Genomic DNA, 25684 nt, shown 5'->3' with positions numbered 1-25684 from the left:
TCATGCCACTAGAGGGCACCATGCACAAATGATAGCCTTTCCACTCACTTGAAGCCCAGTTTTCCCTCTTAAGTAGTACAGAAGCCAGACCAGGCACACAGGATGGCCTATAAATGGCTACCTAAGAAATGAACTGTTGCTTCTAAGTTGGAAAGATCAATCTAACAGTTCTTAGTGACACCATCTGACATATGGTTTGTTGCGATGTGGCAGCAGTCACACACTTGATAAGAAACAAAACATTTTACATGACTGATGAGAACCTCACAAGAAATCAATCACTCTTCCCTTTTTTTGGATGCATTTTTGAGTGGTTAAAAGCAAGAATGTTTAGATGATTTTGAACCCTAAGAACCCTGCATCACTTCCAACAATATTGTGCCTATTATACTCAATAATCACTTGTGGTCGTGACTTTTTAAATTAGTAAAAGTTTTGGAAATGACTCATCTAGATAACTCTATCTTTGTTCCATTCCGTTTTTGTCATGAGGCAGAGAAGTTCCTTTTAGCATTCAGTTCAGACTTCTAGCTCTTGATTTCTATTGGTAATTTCACAACTCAACTACTGAAGAACAATCTTAGCAAGTTTATTTCAAGATATAGCCATGGACAACACTTTTCTTTCCTTCGCTTCCTTCTTAAAAGTAATCTGTTTAAGGTTTTCCAATTTAATTCTAACTCACTGGTGAAAATGTGATCATCTAAATTTGCTTATCCCCCTCTATAATCAGTGGAATAGGTATTTTTAAATATGGAAATTTTATATATGGAAATTACAATGCACAAGATGATCCGATAAAGATTATACTCTATCTATCTATATATCTTAAAACAGAAAAGATAAGAAATAAATGGCATGAAGGAGGAGGCTTGGAAACAAAGTCTCTCTATCAGTAAAGATGAGTCTAAAACCAAGAAGTAACTTAACAGGAGAGGGAACATGTGGGAAGCTGGGAAATGCACAGAACAATTTCTCAGCTAAAATCAGTCAGCAAGCTCGATTCCTCTCTGTCTCTGTGCAAACCAGGGTCGGTTCTATTTTGTGGGTTTGGATGCAAGCATGTGTGTGCTTCGTACTCAGTTTGGGTGTGGTTATTGGTCTGCTGACTCTTCTTCCCATATCTGTTGAAAGAGTCTACCATGGTCCCAAAGGAAACCTCACAAAGTTGTCTGTTGGCTCACATTTTATAGGCTAGAAGGACTAATGAACTTTTGCAAATGCTAGTGAGTACTATTAAAACAAAGGTGAATGGGTTTGGGGATAGCAAAATACACCAAGGTCATCCGGCTGGGTGCACTTGTAAGACTGGTGATAACATGGTCAAATGTGCCCCAAGTCAGGAAAGCTAGACGGGCAGGGGTCTCATGGCAGGACAAGAAAATGATAGTTAGGGAATGTCATCTCTCAGTGAGAAACATCATACAGCCATACAAAGACGAGACTGGAAAGCTGAACAAACATCTGGAAGGTTAGAATATTCTCTTCCAAGTCAACACTGGTGGAAAGGTAAAGAAGCCCAGGCAAAAGGCTAGCCCACATCTGAATGATCCAGCTCAGAGTTCCTTGTGATGTCCAGACGGATGGAGGAGACTGGAGGTGTGGTAATGGGAGTCCCACCGTGGGAGAAGCTTCAGATGATCTTATTGCAGTTGATTAGAAACTGAGCTTGATTGGATTGCAGTGCCTTTCCCAAGGTAGCACAGGTAGACAGACTTCAATACAGGACAACAACCGGTGCCCTGATTTCCAGTTTGAGGACTTTTCTACCAACTGTGCTGCCCCTAAGGTACACCCAGTTTGATGGAACTCACAATCACAAGATGAAGTGAACTTTGTAGAGACTATCCTTCCCATAATAAGACTCAGAGGAGAAAGACTTTGCCTGAGCAAGCTGAAAGAACAGATGGGCAAAGCCAGTGAAGATTGACTAGCTTTTTGGAATGGTATAGAAAAGTCATTATTCAAGGAAGCAATGCCTATTGAACTAAACTGGTGCCCATCCACCACGCTGTGACACACGTGTAGGAGATAGGCCTAGTCAATTACCAAGCACTAACAGGACTGCTAACTAAAGCCAAAACTAAAAGAGAATCATTTTACTAGAATACTTGTAGATACGCATCAATAACAATGATAATAATGATACCTTTAAAAAGCACTTGTAATAGCATATTACACACACACATGTCATGAAGGAATGTCTGTATGGTTGAAGATGAATCAGTGTCTTCCCTGCAGAGCTACAGCTTTCTTCCCAAAGGACATCCAATGAGCCCAATCCCACCCCAAGGCATTAAGAACTCAGTCATTTCTCCTTAACACTTCCCTGATACAAACGGTAACACTGGTTCTACAAAGTTCCAGAAACAGGAACGGTGATGGGGGGAGCGGGGTGGCTATTGTCTGAGACACTCAATGTACACAATTTGTAGCCAAAACAAAAAAACAACAACAACAAAAAGTCTGCGATTTCTCTGTAAATCACTAATCTGTAATAGACACAACAAACCGTCCACAGCTTCAACTCCAAATGATCTGAACAAAAATAGAACAAGCCATGGACAGTGTCTGCATCCCTGTCCAATCTGATGTAAACAACATTTGTAGAAATTGGGTTTGTTAAGAAAGTTTATCCATAGAGCTGGATAGCAATAAAAAGCGTTTCCTAGGAAACTGTAAGATCCTGTACCATACAGCATACAGCCCAACTAAGAGGAAAATTAGAGTGATTTCTAAATTCAAGGTACAAATTTACACAACTTTTCTTAACTCCCGAGGTGCTGTCCGAGGAGAGTGGGCGTGTACATGGGTGGTGGCCTCTTTCCCAGTGCTCTCTGCTGCCATCTTGCCTGTAAAACTCATTGGTCGGGTCTGGGTTTCCCTCCCGGCTGTGTGTTGTTCTCTGGACAGTCACAGACTCCCTGCACGTTTTTCATTTTCCAGTGTGGTCAATCAATACTGCCCTTCTGCTGCTAGAGACACCACTGTTTCATGTCTGCCCATTTCTTCCAAGACAGCTGCCAGCATGCTCAGATTTCCATCTGGGAAGTTTTGGGCTTCCCAGAGATCCAGGATGACGCCAGTTGGGCTCGATTTGGTGGCAAAGTAATTCAAGTACCTGTAAATGGGGAATGGGAAAAATGTGCTGAAAGGCATGCCTTTGGGATCCGTTTTCTCTTCTGTTTTTAGTCCACTAAACTGGTCTGCCTTAGAGCATCTGTCTTTAAGCATCTCAGCTCCATTGTGGTTTACAGTGAACCCTTCTAAATGACTAGCCCATACTTAATTAGATCAGCCCCACAGAGGAGACGAGCTGTGTAACTTTGTTAACCTCAACTCGGAGTAAGATAATTTAAGAGACAAGATGCCTATGGGTCATATCCTAATCAGGAAATCAAGAGACTTGTGTGTTCTCTTCAGCTCAGACTCTCTGACTGTCTTAACGTGCCATGCTATGTCTTTTCGTTTTTTTTTTTTCATGCCAGTCATGAGGCTTGTGCTCTTGCTTAGCTTTTTTTCACTCAAGACCATTGCTCGGAAGTGGCGCTGTAGCTCAAGTGGTAGAGCGCTCGCCTTGAGCTGAAGAGCTGAGGGACAGCGCCCAGGCCCAGAGTTCAAGCCCCACGACCGACAAAAAAAAAAAAAGACCATTGCTCTACCTCTTGAAACGCCTTTCTACCTCCAGCTTTTTGCTGGTTCATTGGAGACAAGGGTCTCAGGGATTTCTTTGGCTGGGCTGACATTGAATCAAGACTCTTAAATCTCAGCCTCCTGAGTAGCTAAGATTCTAGGTGGGGGCTGCTCGTGCCCAGTTGATGCTGTGTTTTTTTTTATTTGGTTATGATGCCAACTTTCTGCAAAGTGGTCTCTCTTGTGCTCTGTTTATGTTTCATGCCAGTTGTGTGAGCATGCTAATTTTCCATCAAGCATCAGGGCCGGTTGAAAATCCTCCTTAGAAGGATTTAGCTCATCCATTTGGCAAAGTAGATCATAAAACTTGATACCAAGTTTTATAAATGTCAAATAAACCCAGAATATCTCTTGGAACTGGGTTTGCAAGCCCTTCGCCTAAGATTCAAAGAAGCAGTGTCAGACACGTTTTCTGAATAACAACATAAACAGCTGAATTGAAGGATGTAGTCTGCCCAACCATGCCCATCCCGGGAGACCATCCCGGGTTTGGCAGAAAACAGCTGGCCCTGAAGCCTGGCCCCACCCACCTGTCCAGGTTCAGTTTATGAGCCAGCATCCTCCAGTCATGGCCTCTGGTTTGTGGGGCATCCAGGCTGCTGCACAGCTTCTGCCGGATGGGGAGCGGGATGCTGAACGCACTGGGCCCTGTGACGGTGGTGATGGTGCTGGCCGGGTCCAACAAGGGCAGATCGATGCCAGTAGGCTCCTGGAAACAAACAAACAAACAAAAACAGCACAGCTTTATTTCTGAAGACAGAGCAATCCCTATTGAGCCCATTAACATAAGGCCTTGCTTTGCAAAGAGTGCTCTCTTTCTGCTTAGGAAACTATTGCTTGGTCCTCAGTTCAACGTGGTGAGTCAGTCTTCATAACCAGGGAGAGAGGAAGGTTGCCATCTTGGAGCTACTTCTGCATAGGCTTGTATTGCTCAGGATAGAGCCGGAGGGAAAACTCTCGTGTCATTCCCTGAGGGGATTCTCCAGGGAGAGAGAGAAAAGAGGCAAAGCTGGTGCTTCTGAAAGTGTAGCTTTTAAGGGGGAGAATTGCTCAGAAGAACACTTGCATGAGAACCAACATCAGATCAGAGATTAGAAGGATGACAAAGAGAACCTGTAGGAATCACCTGACTCTGCAGGGAAAGGAATGAATGCCGCCTGGCCTACTCTAACCTGGCAGCAGCGGGCTAGCTGGCGTCTGCTCGCAATGGAGGGACTGGAACAAGGCGAATGGATAGCAAATTAAGACAATTTTTCAAAAGAAAAACAGTCAACAGTATATTTAGGGCTCGATGCTAACGGCATCCTCCAATTGCTGAACCTACTTGCTTTTTTTTTTTAAGTCTAATTTTAGTAGAGAAAACCATAAATTGGCTCTTAAAATAGTTTCAGCTCATAAAACAGCACAAATGCAAAATTTTGAATTTCACCGCAAGAGAAACTCTCTAATCATTTTTCTCATTGCTTCTGCTGGTTAAAAAGGCAAAAGCAAAGGTTGCAATAAAAGAAAATCTATGTAATCCACTTTAAATGCCTCCCTCTTTCTCTTTTAAACAGGTAACACCTTGGTGTGTAGAATTAGTCACGCTAGCCACACAGGCTTAGCCAATGCTTCTGTGATGTCTTGATGGGCACATAGCTCTGTGTGTGTGTGTGTGTGTGTGTGTGTGTGTGTGTGTGTGTGTGTGTGTGTGTGTGTATGACACTGCTGTCCAGAGTCCCCCAAATTTTACCAAGCCTTCTTGCTACTGGTACTGTGGAGTGCAGGGGGCAATGTCAGCCATCTGTGTCCCATGTGACCAGTGGAGTTTCCAGAAACACAGTTTTCCAAAATCAGCACCTAAAGCTGACTTCTCCAGTGGTATAATTTTACCACACAGGGGGCTCTGTTGGGGCCTGGATTGCTTGGAGGTTTTTTTGTGTGTGTGAGCAAAATTACACTATTTTGGGAGCTGGTCATACTGCCTCATGTCTGTAGTCCTAGCTACTCAGGAGGCTGAGATCTGATGATCATGATTCAAAGCTAGCCCAGGCAGAAAATATTTATGAGATGCTTATCTCCAATTAGCAAGCAAGAAGGTGGAAGTGGAGCTGTGGCTCAAGTAGAAGAATGTCAGCCTTGAACAGAAAGCAAAGGGACAGTGCCCAGGCCCTGAATTCAAGCCGCAGTACAGATAGGTACCACACACACACACACACACACACACACACACACACACACACACACACACAAAGACTCCACTACTTTTTGCCATAAAATGCACACAAGTGTTGGTTCTGATTAGTGTTAGACTCAAAAAGCTTGGCAACGGATTCCATCAGCTCCTTTGTATTTGCGCCATCACATACCAGGTCTAAAGGACAGTGATATGAGGCACAAACATGTCCAGTCGTAGGTGGGGTCTCAGAAGGAGGATCACAATCTGTAGCTTTCCCCCTTAGGCACAGAGCTCTTCCTAAGGGGGTGGAGAAAAGAGTTCCTGACCTTTGGGTGCCTAGGACTCAAAGGAAGTGAGTAGGAGAGTGGTCTAAGGACAAAGGTCAGCGTTTGTTAATCGATTTATACTTGGGATGTCTGAACCCAATGGACTCAATGCTTACAGTGGGAATAGAATTATATATGGCCAGCACAACTCAATGCCATCACCCATAGTGAAGTTTGCTTGCTACTTTCCTGGACAACATCTCCTAATATATAGAAAACTACCCTAATTAAGTAGCAATGGAGGTCAAAGTCTGGTTATTGCAGTACTCTGGGCCTTGTGTTACCAGATTCATACTGTACAATATACATACATGCACACACAGAAGGAGACATATTTATTTATACAACTTTTGCTCATCTGTTGAGCAGTTCATTTCTCAGCTACTGTGAATATTGTCACAATAAGCATGGGTATTCAGATATCTCTAGCATGCCAAATTCATATCCTTTGGACATACATCCTGGGATTTATATAATCATTTATATTCTCACCAACAGTGCACAGCTTCCTTTTCTCCACATCTCTATTGGTTTTCTTTTGACCCTTTGATGCCAGCTATTCAGACTGGGTATAGCTGAGAGCTCACTTTCATGTACTGGTTGCTCATTTTTGTGTCTATTTCTTCTTCTGAGAAATGTTTCTTCAGATCATTTAACCATTCTACTAAATTGGGTTACTTATTAAAAATGTTGAGGGTTTTTAAAATCGTGTTTTGGATAATAATCCTCTATCGTATAAACTACTAGTAAACATTATGTGTTTATACTGTTGATTGTTTCATTTTCTGTGCTTCTTCCCTTGATGTCAATCCAGTTGTCAAGTTCTGCATTCTTTTTTTTTCTTTTTTTCACTCTACACTTTGGGGTCTTCTCTAGAAAAATCACTGCCTGAATCAGTCTTGAACTGATTTCCCTCATGCTTTCTTCTAGTACTTTAACAGCTTTATGTCTTGTATTTAGGTTGAAATCCATTATTTTATTTTATTTTATTTTGTCTGTTGTGAGGCCTGACCTCTGGGTCTGGGCACTGTCTCTCAGCTCCTCAGCTCAAGGCTAATGCTCTACCACTTGAGCCACAGTGCCACTTCTGGCCTTTTCTGCTTGTGTGGTGTTGAGGAATCAAACCCAGGGCCTCATGCATTCAAGGCAAGCATTCTACCACTGAGCCACCTTCCCAGCCTGGAATCCATTTTGAGTTGATTTTTGAACTTTTTATTTCTCGCATTTCTTTGAGTAGAGAGTTTCTCTATCCTTCTCTCAATCGACATGATCACCAACATTGTGCTTTGCACATATAAACTACTCTGATAATTGATTTGGATGAGAGAAATTTTCTTTTATCCTACTGTGGGAAAAGGATGGTGCTCACTCCTGATAGAACTCTGTGTGTTAAACTTCCTTCCAACTAAATTTGACTGGGGATTCATCCTTTGCGTTTTCTTTTTGCTGGTAATGGGGTTTGAATTCAGAGCCCAGTATTTGTTCCAGTTGCTTGCTCAGCTGGTACTCTATTACTTCAGCTACATCTCTACCCTGGCCAATTTGCTGGTTCATTGAAGCAGTCTCGCAGACATTTCTGCCCAGGCCTTAAACTACAGTCCTCAGATTTCAGCCTCATAAGTAGCTAGGATTACAGGCATGAGCCACTGGAGCCTTCCTAGTCCCTTCTTGTTATTAAATCCTGAAGTGAGTTTCAAACAGACATACATCTTAGGAAGATCTATTCCACATATACATGTTGTTCCTCTCCTTTTATTTAAAGAGCAAAAAACCATTGTCATTTTGTGTTAGAAGCAACATCTTGATCTACAACCCAGGCTACTCTGCCCTGTAAGAGCTGTAGGGCATAATTTCTTATATCTTTTATCAGAAGGCTGATAATAGCCTTGCAGATAAAAGAAAACTGCTTATATACATTTATGTTTAAATACCTCGTAATAATTTCAGTTGCCATTAGTTTTTTTTCTTTTATTCCAGGTAAAAAGAGCCATTGCTCTCACAGAATGCTTATTATAATAATGGTTTATGACACTTATACCATCTGTCTTTGATGTAATGATTCCCTTAGTTACGCATTAGATTTTTCAACATTAGGCAAACAGCTGCTATGGGTGATGGCACACGTGTCAGGCTTCACTCATGCTAAGCATATTTCTCTGAGTTACCTAAACCCTAGCACCAACTTTTATATTTACTTATTGAGATAGAGTCTCATTATTTTGCCCACACTGGCTTTGAACTCCTGAACCAAACAACCCTGCCCCAGGCTACTTGTTAACTACAACTATAGTTGCCTATCCCTACCTGATTTACTCACTCTTTCTAGAGTCACATAGTTCCAACAGTCATTTTGAATGTTCCATGGAAGAGGTAATAGCTAGATCAAACAGCAGTAATGTACTTTGTTTATGTTGACCAGTGGAATACAAAGGAAGGCCTGGGTATAAGCCACATATCTATAGTCATCTGATTTTTGATAAAAGTGTCAAACAATACCTAAGAAAAGGAAAGCCCCTTAAATAAATGGTATTAGCAAAGTGGAGTTCCACATGTAGAAGACTGAAACTAGATAGCTATCCTTCATCCTGTACAAAAATCAATTCAAAATGAACCAAAGACTTTAATATATAAGATCAACTACTACTGGAAATCTCAAGGGAAACAAGTTATAGCCATAGGTAGTGAATAGAGATCTCCAATTGTTAAGGAACTAAGAGCAAAAATGGATAAATGTTATTGAATAATACTAAAGAGCTGCACAGCACCCCCCCCCCCCCCTCTGCAATTATCAACATCAAGGACCAATCTATAGAATGGGGGGAGAGAATCTTTTCCAGCTATTTAGTAGATAATTGAGTATTATCCAGAATAAAGTGCTCAAAAAATTGGTCACCAAAAGAAAAAAAATCCAATTAATAAATGGGCACATGCATTGAACAGACAAAATCTCAAAGCAAGTACAAACGGTCAGTAAGCACATGAAGGAAGGTTCAACATTCTAAGCCATAAAGGAAATGCAAGTTGCAACAATACTGAGAGTCAATCTCACCCCAGTCAGGATAGCAATCATCAAGACAACAAACAGCAACAAATGCTGGGCAGCACTGGGGGTGAGGGGAAAATTCTTATACGTTGTTGATGGGATGTAAATGAGTGCAGCCAATGTGGAAGTCAGTTTCCTTAAAAAGAAGTCAGTTTCCTTAAAAACACTAAAGACAGAGCCACATATGACCTTGATATACCATTTACTGGCATGTAGCTGAAGGTCAAGAAAATACCTACACAGTCATGTCTATAGTACTGCTTTCATAATACCCAAGTTATAGAGTCAGACTAGGTATCCAGTCCAGCTGGTGAGTGGAGAAAGTATGTGTGATTATGTATACACACATGTGTATGATATATATGTATGTATGTATATGTACATATATACAAACATACAATGGTATATTATTTAGCTATACAGAAGGAAGAAGTTATTATCATTTGCAGGCAAATAGATAGATGGAACTGGAGAGCATCATGTTAAACCAAATAAGCCCGCCTAACACAAATATGGCATATTCATTCTCATATGTGAAATCTAGGCCTAAAAAAGTGACATGAGTGAAAAATGAGGAATATATTGGGGGCAGACTCCATTGAGAGGGGGAGGGTGATCATGGCTGAAGAACTTCACATACATTGATGAAAACAGAATAATGGAACCACTAAAATGGTTTAGAAAGTAGATATTAGAGGAGTAATTGAGGAGAGGAATGTGATCAAAGTGCCTTGTATGCATGTATGGAAATATCATAATGAAAGCATTTTGTCCAAGTAATATATGCCACTGCAAAAAGAGCAGCTCTCCTGGAGTGACATTACTTTGTATGTTTTTAATAGTCTCATACAAATAAAACTACTATGGGCCAGTTGTTAATAAAGATAGATGATCTGGGAAAATTAAGAAATGATGACAGTGTTCACTGTAATCTGGAAAGTTACTATGAGATGATAACTAGTTCCCCTAAAGCCACATCATTTCCGGGGTTCAGAACCATGAGCTTTATAAAGCAACCCAGGTTACACAAACTTGGAAACACGTACCATCTCCTTTAATCTGGGAACAAATTTGCCTTTGCTTATATTTAGCTTTTATTTGTTTATATAGAAATGGAGGGGGTTTTTAGTCTACTTTGATCGGTAGGAAATGTGAAGCCTTTGAAAAGCTGATAATGGACACCACAGATTAGGCTGAAAGAATTGACTAGAAAACCCAGTTATCCCAATAAGAACAAAAATGGTGAACATAAATGGGTCCCATTGGTTAAATTCTGTTCACTCATCCAATTTCCATAACAAGCCCACAGACCAATTTAGGCATCATGTAACTGGGGCTGTAGAATAAATAATGGCCTACATTTCTATAGAACTGTCCACTTGGCACATGGTTATACTAGGTCTTTGTGGATTGATTCAACAGAGGTCTGAGAAAAAAGTGAAGTTTCTTTTCCTTCTCTCTACTCATGTTGCCCTGGGTGGAGATGGGTAGCTCTCTGTTTATTACTGCACACCTGCCTATAAATCTAAAAGGTTTTTTAAAAAATAAGAATATATTCAATCATCATGTATCTGTGTCAAGTTAGAAGTTTTTAAAGGACTTTCTGGCAAATGAAACAGAAGAACCCTTGGTGGCTTTTGATAGAATCATGTCAAGGACATGCTGGTCACCGTGGTCAGCAACTGGCGGGCCACCGGACTGGAGAGCAACAGGGTCATGTGGCTTTACAAGTGCTTGCTGCTGAGGGCCCTTGAGTGATGGGTGGCTGGGGAGAGAGGGCAACACATTCACCACAAGCCAGATCATTCTTGGGAGAAAGGACACTAGAATTGGGACTCCAGCCACCAGCCAACTTGCCCTGGGACCCGGGAAGGAGCAGAGTACTGAAGAACGCAACCACAGTGGTGCCATTCTCCCCCCCCCCCCTCCCCTTTGTGGATGTTTTGCCAGTCTCACAATTTCGGATGAGGATCAGGGTGTCCAGACTCCTCAGCCCATTGTTCTCCAGCACAGATCCCCTCATCAGGACCAGAGTGGCCCCTCCCTTCTGTGGGTACCCCAAACTTCATTCAGGTGCTAGCCACAATAGTGCCACTCAGTGCCACTCAGTCAGCAGAGCAAAGTCACAACTGTGCGGCTGCGCACTTTTTCCTTCCTTGGTTATACGTGGTTGTCACTCACAGACGAGGGCCTTCCACGTGACTCTAGGGCTGGCTGCCTCTGGGCAGACTGCAGCCAAGTTGCAAAAGAAACCTTCTTTCCTCTATGTTGGCACCAGAAAGAAGTCCTTAAATTGTGATCACACTGTGCAAAACTGTCCTTTCTCTGTGAGGAGAAGGCGGCCGCGGTGGGGGGAAGAGCTGCGTGCAGCTCTCTTTTCATTTGCGGCTGCATCTGATCCACCCTTTCAGGGCTCAGCAAATGTTCACGCTGAACAGAAAGCAAGCATCAAAGGACCAGAGCTCCTTGCCCCCCTCCAAAATTCTGCAGCCTTTGTTGTCACGGGAGCTGGGTGGTTATTGAACTTTGCAGACCTGCTGGGCCTGGAAAGTGAAAACACCCTCTGGAGCCAGCAGGGGTGGAGCTGTGGGCCTAGGAGATAGGCCAGCGCATCCAAAGGCCTGGCGGTTACCATGGCACCCTGACACCACCATCATTCCTTGTGAATGTCACTGGGGTCTGTGACTAAAGTTGTTTATGAGTCAAAAGTCTCATGAAACTACAGGAGGACAGGATGACCGCACCTCGATGAGCTGTGGGAAAGAAGGATGGAGTGCCAGAGAGGCTGTCTGCTCTCCCTACCACCGCCCCCGGCTCCCCCAAGCCCTGGTTTGCTGAGGAAAATCATCTTTAAATAGGACATGCAGAGCAAGACAATCTGAACAGACTGCTATTTCATCCGTCATTATGCATGAGACAGAGAGGGAGAAGTAGTATTTTAAATCATACGCTGGACGGCTGGAGGGTTGAAATACGACAACCCCATGTTTTGTGGCCCAGCAAGAGGCCCAGGAGCTGAGCCCACAGAGGCCCAGAAGAGGCTGCCTCCTGACCATTCGCCTTATTCGTCTTCCTTTGTTCCGCCCCTGTGAAGGCCTACCACTTTTTCAAACCACAGCCTTTGGATCCAAAGGGAACAGATAAAGTCATGGGCACCTCCTATTTCCTTCCTAGGGTGTTTTAAATAGCAATGATCATTGTTATTACAGTACATATGGACAGATGAAAAAGAAGTCCAACTGACAGACGTGAAATTCAGAGTGAAGAAAGGCCAAGCTGATGGCTACCAGGATTTTCTATTTCTGGAACTTTTCCCTAGCACCCTGGGGAAAGGACAACTCTTCTGCTCCCTAGAGAATGAAGGAGCGGAGGAAAAGAGGACCAAGAGTTTTTTTCCCCCCTTTCCCACTCTACTTAGCAGTACATAATTAGGGGGAAGAAAAGGCACTGGGTCCCTGAGAGGGAACTGGCAAAGCAGGAGGGGCAGATGGCCAGTGTGGGAGGCTGAGACCAAAGTTATATGTGCACACTGCTTAAATGTTACACCCGATACTCAGACCTCTTTTTAACACTTGAAACATGGTTCTTAAATTCGTGTTGTGACAGGTGCTTAGACAAACCTCTTTATTTGGGCCCATGAATTCACTAAAAGTGGCTGAGAAGCTTGGCGTTCCAACCTTCATATTTGTGTTGGTCTGGGCTCTGAGTTAACCACCTGACCACATCAGGGGGATTGAGGAAGATCGGGACTGATGGATATTACAGGCCAAACCATTGGTTAGGCAACAATGACTTTCTTATCCTGACCAGACTGATCCTCTCAAATGATGTCCTGATCACAACTTCTGTGGAAACCTTTGATAATGATCAAGGAGGCCATAGATGATGGCCCAGGGATGTTGAACTGATTCTTTCTCTACTTAAACCTAAAGCAAATGTCTATAGCTGGAAGATGGGTTGGCCTGTATCCTGCAGCAAGCCTGTCAGCAATCAATGAAATCCTCTTGCTCTGACCTTTACTGGGGATGAGTAACCTGTGGAATCCTACTAATGATCTATGGATTTTAGGCACAAAAAGCTTGCCATGTTATCATAAGAAATAAGGCTTATTTTTGAAAAAGGATTTCCTGTTATAGTTCTTAATACATCTACCTTGCCATGAGCGTTAAAATGTTCTTCTCTTAACCAATAGGACCTGTAAGGAAGCTTGGGAGGACTTCTCTATGGCCTGTACTGAGGCTGCATTTTGTCCCCCACTCTCAGTCCTCCCAACAGTCATTCTCTCCCCTGCTTTCCAAGAATAACAATAGGGCTTCTTACCTCTGACACGGTGCAGTTGAGTTGGAAAATCTGCCCCTCTCCTTCCACTTGCCGCACACACAGTTTGCACACCAGCTCCACGGTGTTCAGGCTAAACCTTTCCAGAGTGAAGGTGCAGTGCAGGTTTCTTTGAGACCCACTCCAGACATGGTGAAAAGGAATTTCCTATGGGATATGAAATTGATACTCCCCCATGAGGAGTGAGCACTGGCACCACTGTGCCTCATTGCTAACAGCCTCCTTCTAACAGCTCCATCCATGTACAGATCCCCCTTCACACATGCAAAACTGAGGCCCAGAGAGGTTAAACGCACTCAACATCAGCAGCCTCAGTGGTAGAGTCGAGATTTGAACTCAGGAAGTCAGCTTCTAGGAGCCATATAACTAACCAGTGCACCCTAATTTGCTCTCCCTCATTGCAAAAGGAGTCATAATAAATGATTTTAAAAAAACACTTAGAAAGTTCCTAAAATAAATCTCGGCATACCATCATTGCTCATTAAAATAAATTCCTGCTGTGACATCCTGGAGGAAAGCAAAGTAATGGAGAGGGTAAGGCTGGATTGCATTTCCTCTCATGACTCTACCCTCTGTCTTCTGGGACAGGGCCTCTGAAACTCAGTACAGTTGGAAATTAATTGCTATAGAAAAGTGCTTGGCTTAAAAAGCACAAAAGTCTGAAACAGATATTCATTTTCTAAAATTAAGATAGACTCCTATCCATCCTAGGGTCTTGTCATAATAGAGCAACCATGTTGAAATCTAAAAAATATATATATATAGGAGAAGGGGTGGATAAAAGCAGAGATTAGGCACCAAGTGAACACACTTGTGATTATTAACAAAGGCAGAGGTTTTCATCCTGTAATTTATGTGTGGGTAAATGCCATGTAAGAGTAAGAATGGGGCTGAGAACTCTTCCCTTCCTAGTGTGTTCATTGACTAAAACCAGGAAGGACCCACTACAACAGTGGCAAGGTGAAGGCAGTTGGATTTGCAGAGCAAGATTCACAGATGTTGACCAAGTCTCATCAACATGATGGGATGAGGCCTACAATTCATCAGTACCATCTCCTGAGTGTTCAGGCTGGCGGATAGAGGAGTCTGCAAGGAGACTTGGGAATAGTACTTTGATGAATATTTACTTAATAAAATCCTGGTTGTGTTTATTTAGCTATGCTACTTCAAGGTCCCAAACGGGGGGGTTCCTTCGCACTTCTCAGAGTTAGTGTTGCTATGCTAGCAACCTGATTTGTGTTTCATGGAATAACAATATCCTATTTTGCCTATGAATATATTCGCAGCCATACTTATCAATTCAGTTAATGTCAGTGAAATCATTTTCAATAAAAGTTAACTGACATGCTAGAACTGGAAATCTGTTTTTGTTTTTGTTTTTGTTTTTGTTTTTGTTTTTTTTTACTAAAAATAGATCACTGATGGTATAGCTATTTTAAGGAAAAGTTTCCAAGATGCATTCCTTTACATATGTCCATTAGATATTCTTTAATAAGAAATCTTGAATGACCCCGAACTCATTTCAAGAAACAAGTATTGATATAAAAGCAATTTCCAGGAAGAAGATTTCTCAGGTGATAACTAATGTCCACCCTCTTTCCGAATTGTCCCCAAGCCTCTGGTTCCTTTTGGCAGCCTTACCTGATATTTAGCCAGCAGCTTGCTCTTCCAGAGGGAATGGGCAATGTCGTGAATGGACAGGCGCAGGTTGTGGTTGCTGCCTTTAAAATGGAGGGCCTTGGGTTCCTCCAGAAGTTGCCCTCCCAGCTGCCGCTCAAGCTGTAAAACTTCCTACAACGACATGCCGGGAACAAAACACATTATTGACCTGTCTCACTCGAGTTAGCTTCTCTGTCACCAATGGGTGAGTCTCTACAGTGCTTCCTCACAGCAAAGCACACTGGGACAACACTGAGAACCCCTTGATCAACAGGCCCAGAGGCTCCTTCACACCACAGCTCCTCCTTCCTGCAGAGGATGGGGTCTCCAATAAGCTGACTTGTCCATTTTGTCAAGTTAGTCTGCTCCACCCCCCGCCCACCCCCCATGATTGGCAAATAGATGATTTCTTTTCATCAACACCCAGAACCACCAATCAATAAAAAAGAAACTTCAATAAGAGGAAAGAGGTTAAAATATACATATAAACAGATACAGTAGATTTTAATGACCTTTTAAGGGAGGTGGCAAATGATGAAGAGATAAACTCATATGTTAGACTTAATGAAAACCAACCTCAACCAACAACAACAAAAAACCTGTAGTGCGTTTCAGACATTTAGTCCTCTCACTTTTAGTACACATGGACACAAACGCATTAACTTTTTGCTTAAAAGGAGCCAGGCTCTAATTGCCAATTACTAAAGTTCTGGAATATGCTCTTTACAGGTCCTTTTAGAGGGAAATTTTCTGCTGCTGATTCGTCCGTTTCTTAAACAGCAAATATTGATCTAAACAGCTGCTGAGATTAAACTTTGGAAAGAACACCCCCACTTCTCAAGAGCTGTGACTGAGAAGAACTTGCTCCCTATTTTATGTACAGTATGAAGATATTACAGGAAGACAAATTCCATCTCCACTTCCATGTCTCAAGCTCGTTAATGGTAGCTAATGAAGCATTTCCAACTACAGCTGTAATTATCCAAACACAAGCACACTGTCAGTTATTATTGGACATAATATCCTGGTTTTCCTTTCCTGGTTGAACTGTCCATTGTATTTCATAGCTCTCCAGCCTTCAACTTTAATGGTAACAATAAGTATAATTTGTGATTTTTCTTTCTTTTTTTTTAAATGGAGGTCCAGGAAAACATTGACTTTTATTACAAAAATGTAAAAGTAAAATATGATCTTTCTTTTTTGATGATTTTTTTTTAAGAAATAGAACTCAGGGAATTCAAGAACAGAGGTGTTTAGTCAGAATGCCACCTGCATGTCCTGGGCATCAACCAGGGAACCATGTGCAGAAGAAATCATGAAAAGATTGTCCAGTCACATTCCACAGTCCAGAGTATCCATCAGATACCTTGATGCCCAGAAATGTATATTTTTCATGCTTTTTAAAATGTTATTTTATTGTAAAGACGCTGTACAGAGAGGTTACAGTTATATGAGTAAGGTAATGAGAACATTTCTGTCAAGCATTATTACCCCCTCCTTTGATGTTCTCATGTTTTGAATGAACGTCCACCCACACACTCATGGTCCAATGAATGCTGAGCTCACCAATAGCATTAATTAGATATAAACAGCTCATGGCAAGCTACTGCTTTCATAGTTCTTAGCCTTTAGATCAGGCTATTATTCTGAAAAATAAAACAACAACAACAAAAGCCAAGCTACTGAAAGGTCCCACCAGGTATAGCAAATACGGAGATCATGTGGAATGTGGTCTCCAACAGGAAGTCCTGTAATTAGTCTCGTGGATGCCATAAGGCAAGAGTACCCAGATAGAGTAAGTGTGTGGCTTAGCTGCCTGGTGCTATTGACCTGCTCTTTACTGTGGCTGGTGATGAGTAGCTATTCTTCCTGACTGGAGCTGAGCAGTCCATTGGCCACTCTGACACACATGTTGTGTCACTGGGTCCTGACCGCTGTGCCTGACTTAGCAGGCCTCCAATATCCCTGGAGGTTAAAGGGAGATGCCGATCCGCCAGGCTCAGGGTCCCACAAGGCCCTCCCAGACCACCTTCTTGACACTGCACATCCCACTCTGTGACAAGAAGTCAGCCCTGTGTGGAAATGCAGAACGAGAGAAAGGAGGGTTAATTGCAGTTTCTTCTGCTTCGGCAGTAAGGCGTAATGAGCTTATGCTGATCATGTTCCATGTCTAGTTAGCATAATAGAGAAAGCTGATGTTCCCAGTGAACCTGGCACCTGACAAATTCTAAAGCTAAAGTGATGTTTGTTTATAAACCATTAGAAGAAAAGAAACATAATTAGAAATCTTTGAGATTACAGGCATGCCAATCAATCAGTTCCAGCTTCTTTCCAGTATGTCCTAATTACCTCATCAAGACGTCTAAAGAGCAATCGATAGTAATTATCTGATTACTATAGATCTTCAGTATGTCCAAATTATCTCCCTGGGATGTCTGAAAGAAGATGCATTGTATTTGGGGAGGTAATTGTACCCGAGGATGTACAATCTACACCCCATCCTTACAATCAACATAGTCAGCTAGAGGATAGCCGAGCATTATCAGTTTTCTTGGCAGAAACTGGCAGATAAAAAGCTTTAACTGCCTATTGTCCATGACCTTGAAGTCAAGAAATCTAATACTTCATTTAAATTCTGGATTAGAGCAGCCCAAGGAAAAGGGTCAGACTTTTTTTTTGCCACAACCTCAAAAGTCATGGCAAGAGTACTTACTCTTGAGAAAAAGCATCAGAAATAGCTTAGAGAGAAAAAATGAAACAAAGTGCCATTTTAGTGATTGTGAGGTCAGAAGACCTATGTGCTCTCTATATTTTTCTTTTCTTCTTCTTGTGCTGGTTCTGGAGCTTGAATTCAGGGTCTGGGTGCTGTTCCTGAGGTTTTGGGCACAAGGCTAGCTCTCTACCACTGAAACCACAACTCCACTTTCAGTTTTTGGTGATTAATTTGTGATAAGACTCTTACAGATTTTTCTTGCCTGGGCTAGTTTATGATTCTCAAATCTCAGCCTCCTGGGTAGCTAGGATTACAGGTGTGAGTCACTGGTGCTGGTCGCTCTCTATATTCTTAAGCCCTCTACTTCTCCCTTAATCAGAAAAGACGCAAAGTAGTGGCACAGAACAATGAGAAACCTGATGGTTTTCTTCCTCTTAATTGGACCCAAAGTCTGGTGAAAAGATAAACTGACTGCAGTCACTTGTACTTCAGAAAGCTAGGTTTAACTGGATCCTTTCATCATTAAATCCTTTTGGTTAATAGGTTTGAGATGCAAAATGTGAAAATAATGGACATGCAAATCAATAAAATATGGATGCAAAGTTCAATGTTTCCCTCCTGTCATCTTCCTGGGAGCACTCACTCAACATCATAGGCCTACATCTGTCCTGTCAGGAGCTATGTGAGCTCAGGTAAATCCCTGGCCTGCCTGGCCCAGCTCCTGGTCCATTTCAGGAAGACTGGCATGGGAGCATGTCATCAGGACATCCTATGCTCTGCTCCCAAACAGCTTCTCCATAAGCTGCTTTCGGATCACAACAACTGTGATATTTCACACACTCCTGAAAGACAGGCTAGGAGCCAACTAGATTTAAGGTCAAAAGATTTAGGGAGACTTAAGAAAAAATATCATGACCTTGGAAGGAGAGGCCATAATGAAAATTAGGATCATCTATGCTCTTTGTTCTTAGAAGTATAAAGGTTGCATTCCTTTGCAGAGATTGTCTTCCCTTCCCCTACTCCCGGGGCTTGTGGAGGCTCTGGACAAATCCACCTGTTATTCTGCTGAAATAGTTCTGCCCGTATAAAAGAAGGTTCTGCTATGGTTTCCTAGTTTGGTTTTTACCTCCGCTCTTACTTTGCCTTACAGTGACCTCCTTAAAAGCTGGTTATTGACAGTGGTGACTTTTGTCCACACCTCCCTGGCCACATAGACATCTAGACACACACAAATCGTAGGTGCAGTGTCATCAAGAGCCGCTGTCCTCAGAGCCCGCTGTCCCTGGAGATGTGTGAAATCTCCTGGAATGGGATCTTGCAGCAGGGTGATGTCTGCCTCAAGCTGCAGGCCTGAGTGAAAACCGAATCGACTCCAATTGCCTGTGAGAAATTGCTCCAGAGCCAGCAACAAGGGATTGTACAGTAGAAACAAGCAGCTCGCACAATCACCAATTAAACTGAGACATTATCCATGCCAAGCCATTAGCCTGGGCCACTTAAGAGCCACAATAAATCCACGCTGTTTTGAAGGCCTGTGCATAAAGGGAGCTGTTCTGGCCTGTGCCCAGAAGACTTCCAGGCTTCTAGATGTGGAGCTGCCCACACAGGGCCTGCCACAGAGACAGAAGGAGGAGGAGGATGCCTGGAGGCTGTACAACTTCCACACTCTGTTTTTTCTAGCTCCTGGTGGTTGTAGGGGTTTGGTTGCATCTGCGTCCTCTGTGACTCTTGTCCCTCTGCCTCCTCCCAGTCGTTCTGAGCTTGGGCGAGTTTCTCTTCAATGACAGCCTCCCGTGTGACAGAGTGGCCTAGATACAGGTGCTTGGGGAATCTCTTTAAGACTCTCAGTCTTAAAGCTCCAGCCTGAAGCCTGATACACAGCTGGGAAAATAAGTGCCTTTATGCATTGAACCTTAAAGAGCAAGGGGTTGCAGAGCAGGGCTGGCAGGCCAGTGCTCCCAGGGAGGGTAAGTTTCCTCATGCCCTCTGCTTGCCCTTCTTCTTGGCTCACCTTCACTTCTGCTCATTCACTGGGAAGCATGAAGGAGCCTGGTAAGGCAATCAGGGCAGAGCCCCCTCTCATAGAGGTTCAGCATCCTTTTCCAGGGCCGGGAGCAGTCCTGAATGCAGGTTTCTGAGCAGTTGGGCATGCAGGCCCCTGGACACCACATTATGGCCCATTGGCCCTGGAAGACTTGCATGTGAACACCCACTGGTGTGCACTAGAACAGGTGCCCAATCAGAGGGCTTAAATGATGCACGCAGGCTGCATGGAGCTTCTGATTGGGTCTGGGGACCTATATGTTCCAGGAACTGTTCAATGACCTCGAGAGGCACCTTATTAACCCCTGTACAACTAAGGCCAGGAAGAAGCCTCCCTTGAGATCCTGTTTAGAGGAATTTCCGTGTTCTTGGACTCAGTCTTGGAGATCATAGAGACAAAGCATCAGGTGTTCAATAGTTACATTTTCTTGATCACTTTCTTCTTATCCCCCCTCCTTCTTCTGCTTCTCTAGACCAACCTCTCCTTGCCTCTGCCCTTCAGGCAAACTCTCCCAACTTCATCCCTTTCCATCTGTGCCTCTTTCTTCCCCAGAGGAATTTGTTTTAATCTCTTTTGTCTCCAGGGATAATTAGGCCTCTTTTTTTTCTTTCTTCTCTCTATCTCTGTTTACTTTCTCTCCAAATAATTTCTCATCATTCTTTTCTTTTTCCTAATTAGCATCTCATCGGCCAGGGAAAGGGTAAAACACGTGCTTAAAAAAAAATCTTCTGTAATCCATTGAAGAGAAGGTTCAGTCAATGGCTGTCTTTGACTCTGTCTCTTTTCATTGTTTTGGGATGTTACTCATCCCTCTATTCTCAACAGCACCATGGAAGGCTGGGTTGGAGCATCTTTTACTACGAAGGCATTTTGGATCAGCACCAGGTCCATGAACAGGTAGCAGAAGCAACTGTGAGGAAGTGCCTGTGGTTGCTACCCTGGCAGAGCATACAGAGCAGAGCAGCCAGCTTGCACTCCAGCTGCTTTGCTTTGTTTCTGCTTTGCCTGGTGGAGGTGACGCCTCCCTGTGCTCTGTCCACAGTGCTGACTAAACTGTGAGGACTGAGTAGCACTACTGCCACTACCACCTTCTGTGACCTTTTGCACAGAGCTCTCCAAGACACAAAGAGCCAACCTAGCACATATTCAGCATGTCCCATATGCTAAACCTCAGAAGACCAACCCTCCATGATTGTGCTGACTAGTGTTTAAAAAAAAGCATCACATCTGCCATCAGGTTTTGTGGAACCTCCTTTATTTCTCTTTCGCCTTTAATCTTGTGCTGCTGAAACCTGCCCTGGCCATTTAGGGAGGAACAATTTCTCTCTTTGCCTCTGTGGCTGTCCCCACGGTCGCGATCACAGCTGTGTGCCTGTACTCTTCCAAAGCAGAGGCCAAAAAGAGCGTTCGTCCTTCTCCCCTGTTCCCTGCCAGCTTTTGAGCAGACTGCTTTTGGCCCTGTGTGCACGCTCTCTCCCTCACCCTCCTCCCCTCGGCCTTCAGGCCTCAGGCTGCAGAGCCAGGCAGTGGAGATCATTTGACTGTCAGCCTGGCCTCTTTCACCTGTGCAGGTTAATGTCGCTGGCGCCAGCCCTACACTGCTCCTTTCCCTTCCTGCCTTCACACCGGGGGGCTCTGCTCCCCACCCCTCCACCCCACACCAAGTCTGTCTGCCTTACTTCATCCCTAATCATAACAAGGCTGGACTCCGGTGACCGTGTGCAAACATTCCTGTCAAGTCACTTCATTTCCAGGGCTCTGCCAGCTGTTCCACAGCTGCAGCCGCCACGGATGCTTAGGCTGGGATGCCACTTGCAGCCTGCGAGGCGTTTGAAGCAAAGGGCCAAGGAGTCCTGCTCAAGAGAAGAGCCTGTGCCACTTGGATCCCCCTGGGCATATCCCTAAGCAAAAGATGATCTCTCCTGTGAAGGGAATAAGATGTTTTAGGTGGCTCTAGCACTTTTGAAGCCATTTTGCATTCCTTTTTTACCCTCTCAGAAGTTGCCATTGAAGTTCTCTCTCTCTCTCTCTCTTTAATTGCAGCCATAAGAAATTACTACAAATAGGTGTCTTCCCACACAATGACTCTCTTGCAGGTGTGTAATTCAATGCAGGCCTGTCTACACTTAAAAGAGCACCCTCTCCTTTCTGGAAGCTGGAGGAAGAATTTGCATTTTTATCTTTTCTACCTTCCAGAAATGGCTCACATTCCTTCACCTGCGGTTCCTGGGTACCATTTTCAAATTCAGCCATGGTACTTCTCTCTCACCCTATGTCTTCTTGATCCTCCTTTCATGGTCCATGTGACTAGGCTGGAGAGCTTCTCCACTTTGTAGGACCCTTTCCTAGACTAAACACACCCAGATTATCCAGGGAATGCACTCAGATCAGCATAGTCCCCTTTGTGGTACAAGGCAAACTTTACAGCTTCTGAATACTAATGTATAGAGATTTTGGGGAGAGGGTTATTCTGCCTGCCACAATTTCCCTTTGTTCCCTCGAGAAAATTCAGTATGTCAGGTAATTTTCAAGAGGATTAGTGGGCCAGATCTCTGGAGAAGATGATACAAAAGGGATAAACTTTGTGATACCAAAGTGATCATCCGACAAAATGGCTGATGACACTTAAGACTGCCACCCAAACTGAAACTCATCTTGTGACCGGATGACAATTAAATCTAATGGCTTCTATACAAAGGGAAATCTAAGGACATTATACAAAGGGAGAGAGGACAGGAACAAATACATATATGAAAATGGAACCAGGTAACTTAGGGGCTGGGTGTGGCTGGCATAGATGAGGAGAATGATAGCTTGATCAAGACATATTACACTCATAAACTGACATGCTGAATTGAAATCCCTTTGTACAACTGCTTAAAGACATTCTAAAAAAAATCCTACAGTTGTCTAAATGCTCACCTGGGGATGGTTTACAAGATTTAGTTCTTATTTTGTGCAAGCTGATTTAATACATTGCATTTACTTGGTCTTCTTAGGGCCCATAGAGCAGACAAACATCTCCATGAATCTTTAACCTCTTTTTCTTGTTTTTACCTGATACATTCGATCATCTATCTGAATATATTAATTTGATGTGAGAAACAAGGGTCATGGAAGTTTTATAGACAAGTTAGCCTAATTTTAGGGTGGTGTCACTTGCCACAGAGGAAGCTTTAGAAGGACACCCAGGGTGAATGAAAATAAAACCACCTAAGCCCTTTAACAAGTTGCCTCTCACTGTCTCCAACATGATCCAAAAAGTAGCACACAATTGTCAATTAGGCTTCATCCAACTTATTTTCTTTTCTCCACTTGTCAGTGTTTCTTTCATTGTTTACTTTTTTTCATTATTTTTCACAATATGATCTATCCTAGCTACTATACAAGAACCCAGATGAGGGCCCATGAGAACTGAATTATTCAAAGGAGATGCTTCTCCATGTCCAGTGACTCCCCAGAGATATCAACTGTTTGCTTTGGATCCCAAATACATTTGTCAGAATTTCGGCAAACATCTCACACTACTCCTAGCGTGCACTAGTATTTCTTTTTAGGTTCTAAATGTTAGAGTTTATGTAAAGCTCTTTATTCTGAAAGAAGACATTGATAAGTTGTCCCCATCAGACAGGGAGGCAGATGTTGCTTATTTATTTCAAGATAGATGCAAGTGTCTTCCTGGGTGTTTTTAAGTTTATCCCACATACAACTTTATTCTCTGTCAATTTCTGGTCTACTGATACTAGGATTTAAGACTTTGCAAAGAGTAAAAGGAAAACACTAATTACTTTTTCCTTTAATCACCTGAGGAGAAAGGAAAAAGAAACACTCGGATAGACCAAAACACAAACTTTTCAATAGACTTGACCTCTTTATTTAAGATGATTCTAACCTATCCTAAACAATCTTTAGCACTTTTATCTCTTTATGCAGACTCAACTGGAGCATTTCTCCCTCTGGTTCTTCAAACATGTAGAAAGCAAAAACCCTCCTGGAAACTGTGCAAAAGACTTCTACTCAAAGAGGTAGGTGGCCAGATGAAAGAACGTCTTTTGGAGTTGCTTGAGACAGACTGAAACACATCCATATACATGATAATTAAAAGTGATAATATCCTCAGTGCCTTCTGTTGTAGACAGTAGGCCACCTCTATCAGCTCAAGTATCCCATAGTTATATTCTATGAGAGGGTGACCCAGGATAGCACCTGTTTGCATAGGATGTAATATCTACATAGCAGTGAGGGAAATTTTCCCCCCTACAATTCCAAAAGAATCTCCAGCATAGCTGTCACTTTAAGAAAATTCAACCCTGGGAAATCTAACTTTGGATATCATTTGTCCAAAGTATTGGAGTTGCTAGTAATTGGATTAAACTACATGGTAAGGAATTGGGTTAAAGCACCAGCAACAGTAGAGCTCCTTTCTAACCGAGTCTAGACATAGTGAGAAGAGATTGCAGTCAGATTTGGAGGTGTAAAGCACATGGCTAAAGGAGTTTCCACTGGGCGGTGAGCGTAGTGCTAAGCGTGGAGTAGACCCACCAAGGATTGAGGGGCAGTGCAACATACTCAGAACAACTGTGTATGAGAGCCAATGAGCCAGGACGAGCTACATAAAAAGACTGTAGAGAAACTGGGGAGGCGTTGTTTTAGTTCTGTTACCTTTTAGAGTAGAATAGAATCAATTAAAAATACATATTTTCTTTCCTAGGCTGGAACTAAAAGTACAAAGTTTGTTCATTTGAGGTCATTATTGGCCATGAATATTAGCAAAGCTTCTTGCAGCTCAAGATGACAGGAGATTTGAAGCTCAAGATAATTGGAGATTTGGGGGATAATTGAGTTCCTTATATGTGAGAGTAAGCACAGAAGAGGGTTTATAGTCAGAAGAGAAAGGGTTGAAGGAGCATAACAGAAATGGGAGGTTAGGTAGGGGTGGTCGATAAGGTGGAGGGCTGTAGTCCCAGCCGTAAGCCTTGGCAATGGAGCAGTGACTGATAGAGCTCATCGACACTGCAGGATGAGATAGACGTAGATAATGTTGGGGGGGGGTAATGGGAAGGCTACTAGAATACGTCTTGGCTGAGGGACTGTGATTCAGGTGGTGACACTGAAGCTGATAGTACCATGACTGGGATAAAATAGATGGGAAGAAAGAATGTGAGTCAGGCCCAGTCAGATAGGGTGTGCTTGGGAAATTGAAATGGAAACTAGGTACCTGTGGCTCACACCTACAAGTCTGGCTACCTTGGAGGATGCAAGCAGAGTTTTGCAATTGGACCCTGAAGCAAGTCTTAAAGACCTGGTGATTAATGAAGAACATGGGACAAGAATGGGGAAGGCCTGGGGAAAAGGAAGAGGGAGGGTTAAGAGAGGTGATGAAAAATAGCATGTATCGGTGAGAGACCTGGGCAATGAGCATTAGCAGGCAGGGTGGCAAGGCAAGTTCTGGTACGAAAAGGCCATCTTGAGCTAATCAGCCCCAAGGTTCCATTCACATGTGGGTGAGATCCTGTTGATGTTGAACTAATGGTCTCTTCAGTGTGTGGCACAGATCAGTTACTTATTACTAGGGTTTTGGTATTTCTGTATTATTGAAAAGGCCATGAGGTGTAGGAAAGCTTCATTTCTTATTCATGGTTGTTTCAGGCTAAGTGCTGGATCCCAGATGCTGAGAATTTATAAAATGTGTCTCTGGAAAGTACTGACC

The 25684-nt window shown here is 43.0% G+C and overlaps 1 protein-coding gene across 2 annotated transcripts in view; it reads right to left on the bottom strand.

Annotated features, from left to right (window-relative positions):
* Positions 1 to 2472: 2472 nt before the first annotated feature.
* Unc5c (unc-5 netrin receptor C) overlaps positions 2473 to 25684 on the bottom strand; it is a 330719-nt gene continuing 307507 nt past the window's right edge. The window contains exons 14-17 of one of the 2 annotated variants that reach the window (XM_042701804.1): positions 15200 to 15349; positions 13541 to 13705; positions 4224 to 4402; positions 2473 to 3121 (exon numbers count right to left, since the gene is read on the bottom strand). In XM_042701804.1, coding sequence (XP_042557738.1) covers positions 2956 to 3121; positions 4224 to 4402; positions 13541 to 13705; positions 15200 to 15349 — 660 coding nt within the window. In that variant the 3' untranslated portion in view covers positions 2473 to 2955. The remainder of the gene's footprint in view (positions 3122 to 4223; positions 4403 to 13540; positions 13706 to 15199; positions 15350 to 25684) is intronic. The other variant, XM_042701805.1, reaches the window with a different exon arrangement.

Source organism: Dipodomys spectabilis, unplaced genomic scaffold (genome assembly GCF_019054845.1).
Source record: "Dipodomys spectabilis isolate Male_0828 unplaced genomic scaffold, ASM1905484v1 ptg000297l, whole genome shotgun sequence".
In the NCBI taxonomy this organism is placed as follows: Eukaryota; Metazoa; Chordata; class Mammalia; order Rodentia; family Heteromyidae; genus Dipodomys; species Dipodomys spectabilis.
This window is presented reverse-complemented; position numbering and strand designations above follow the sequence as displayed.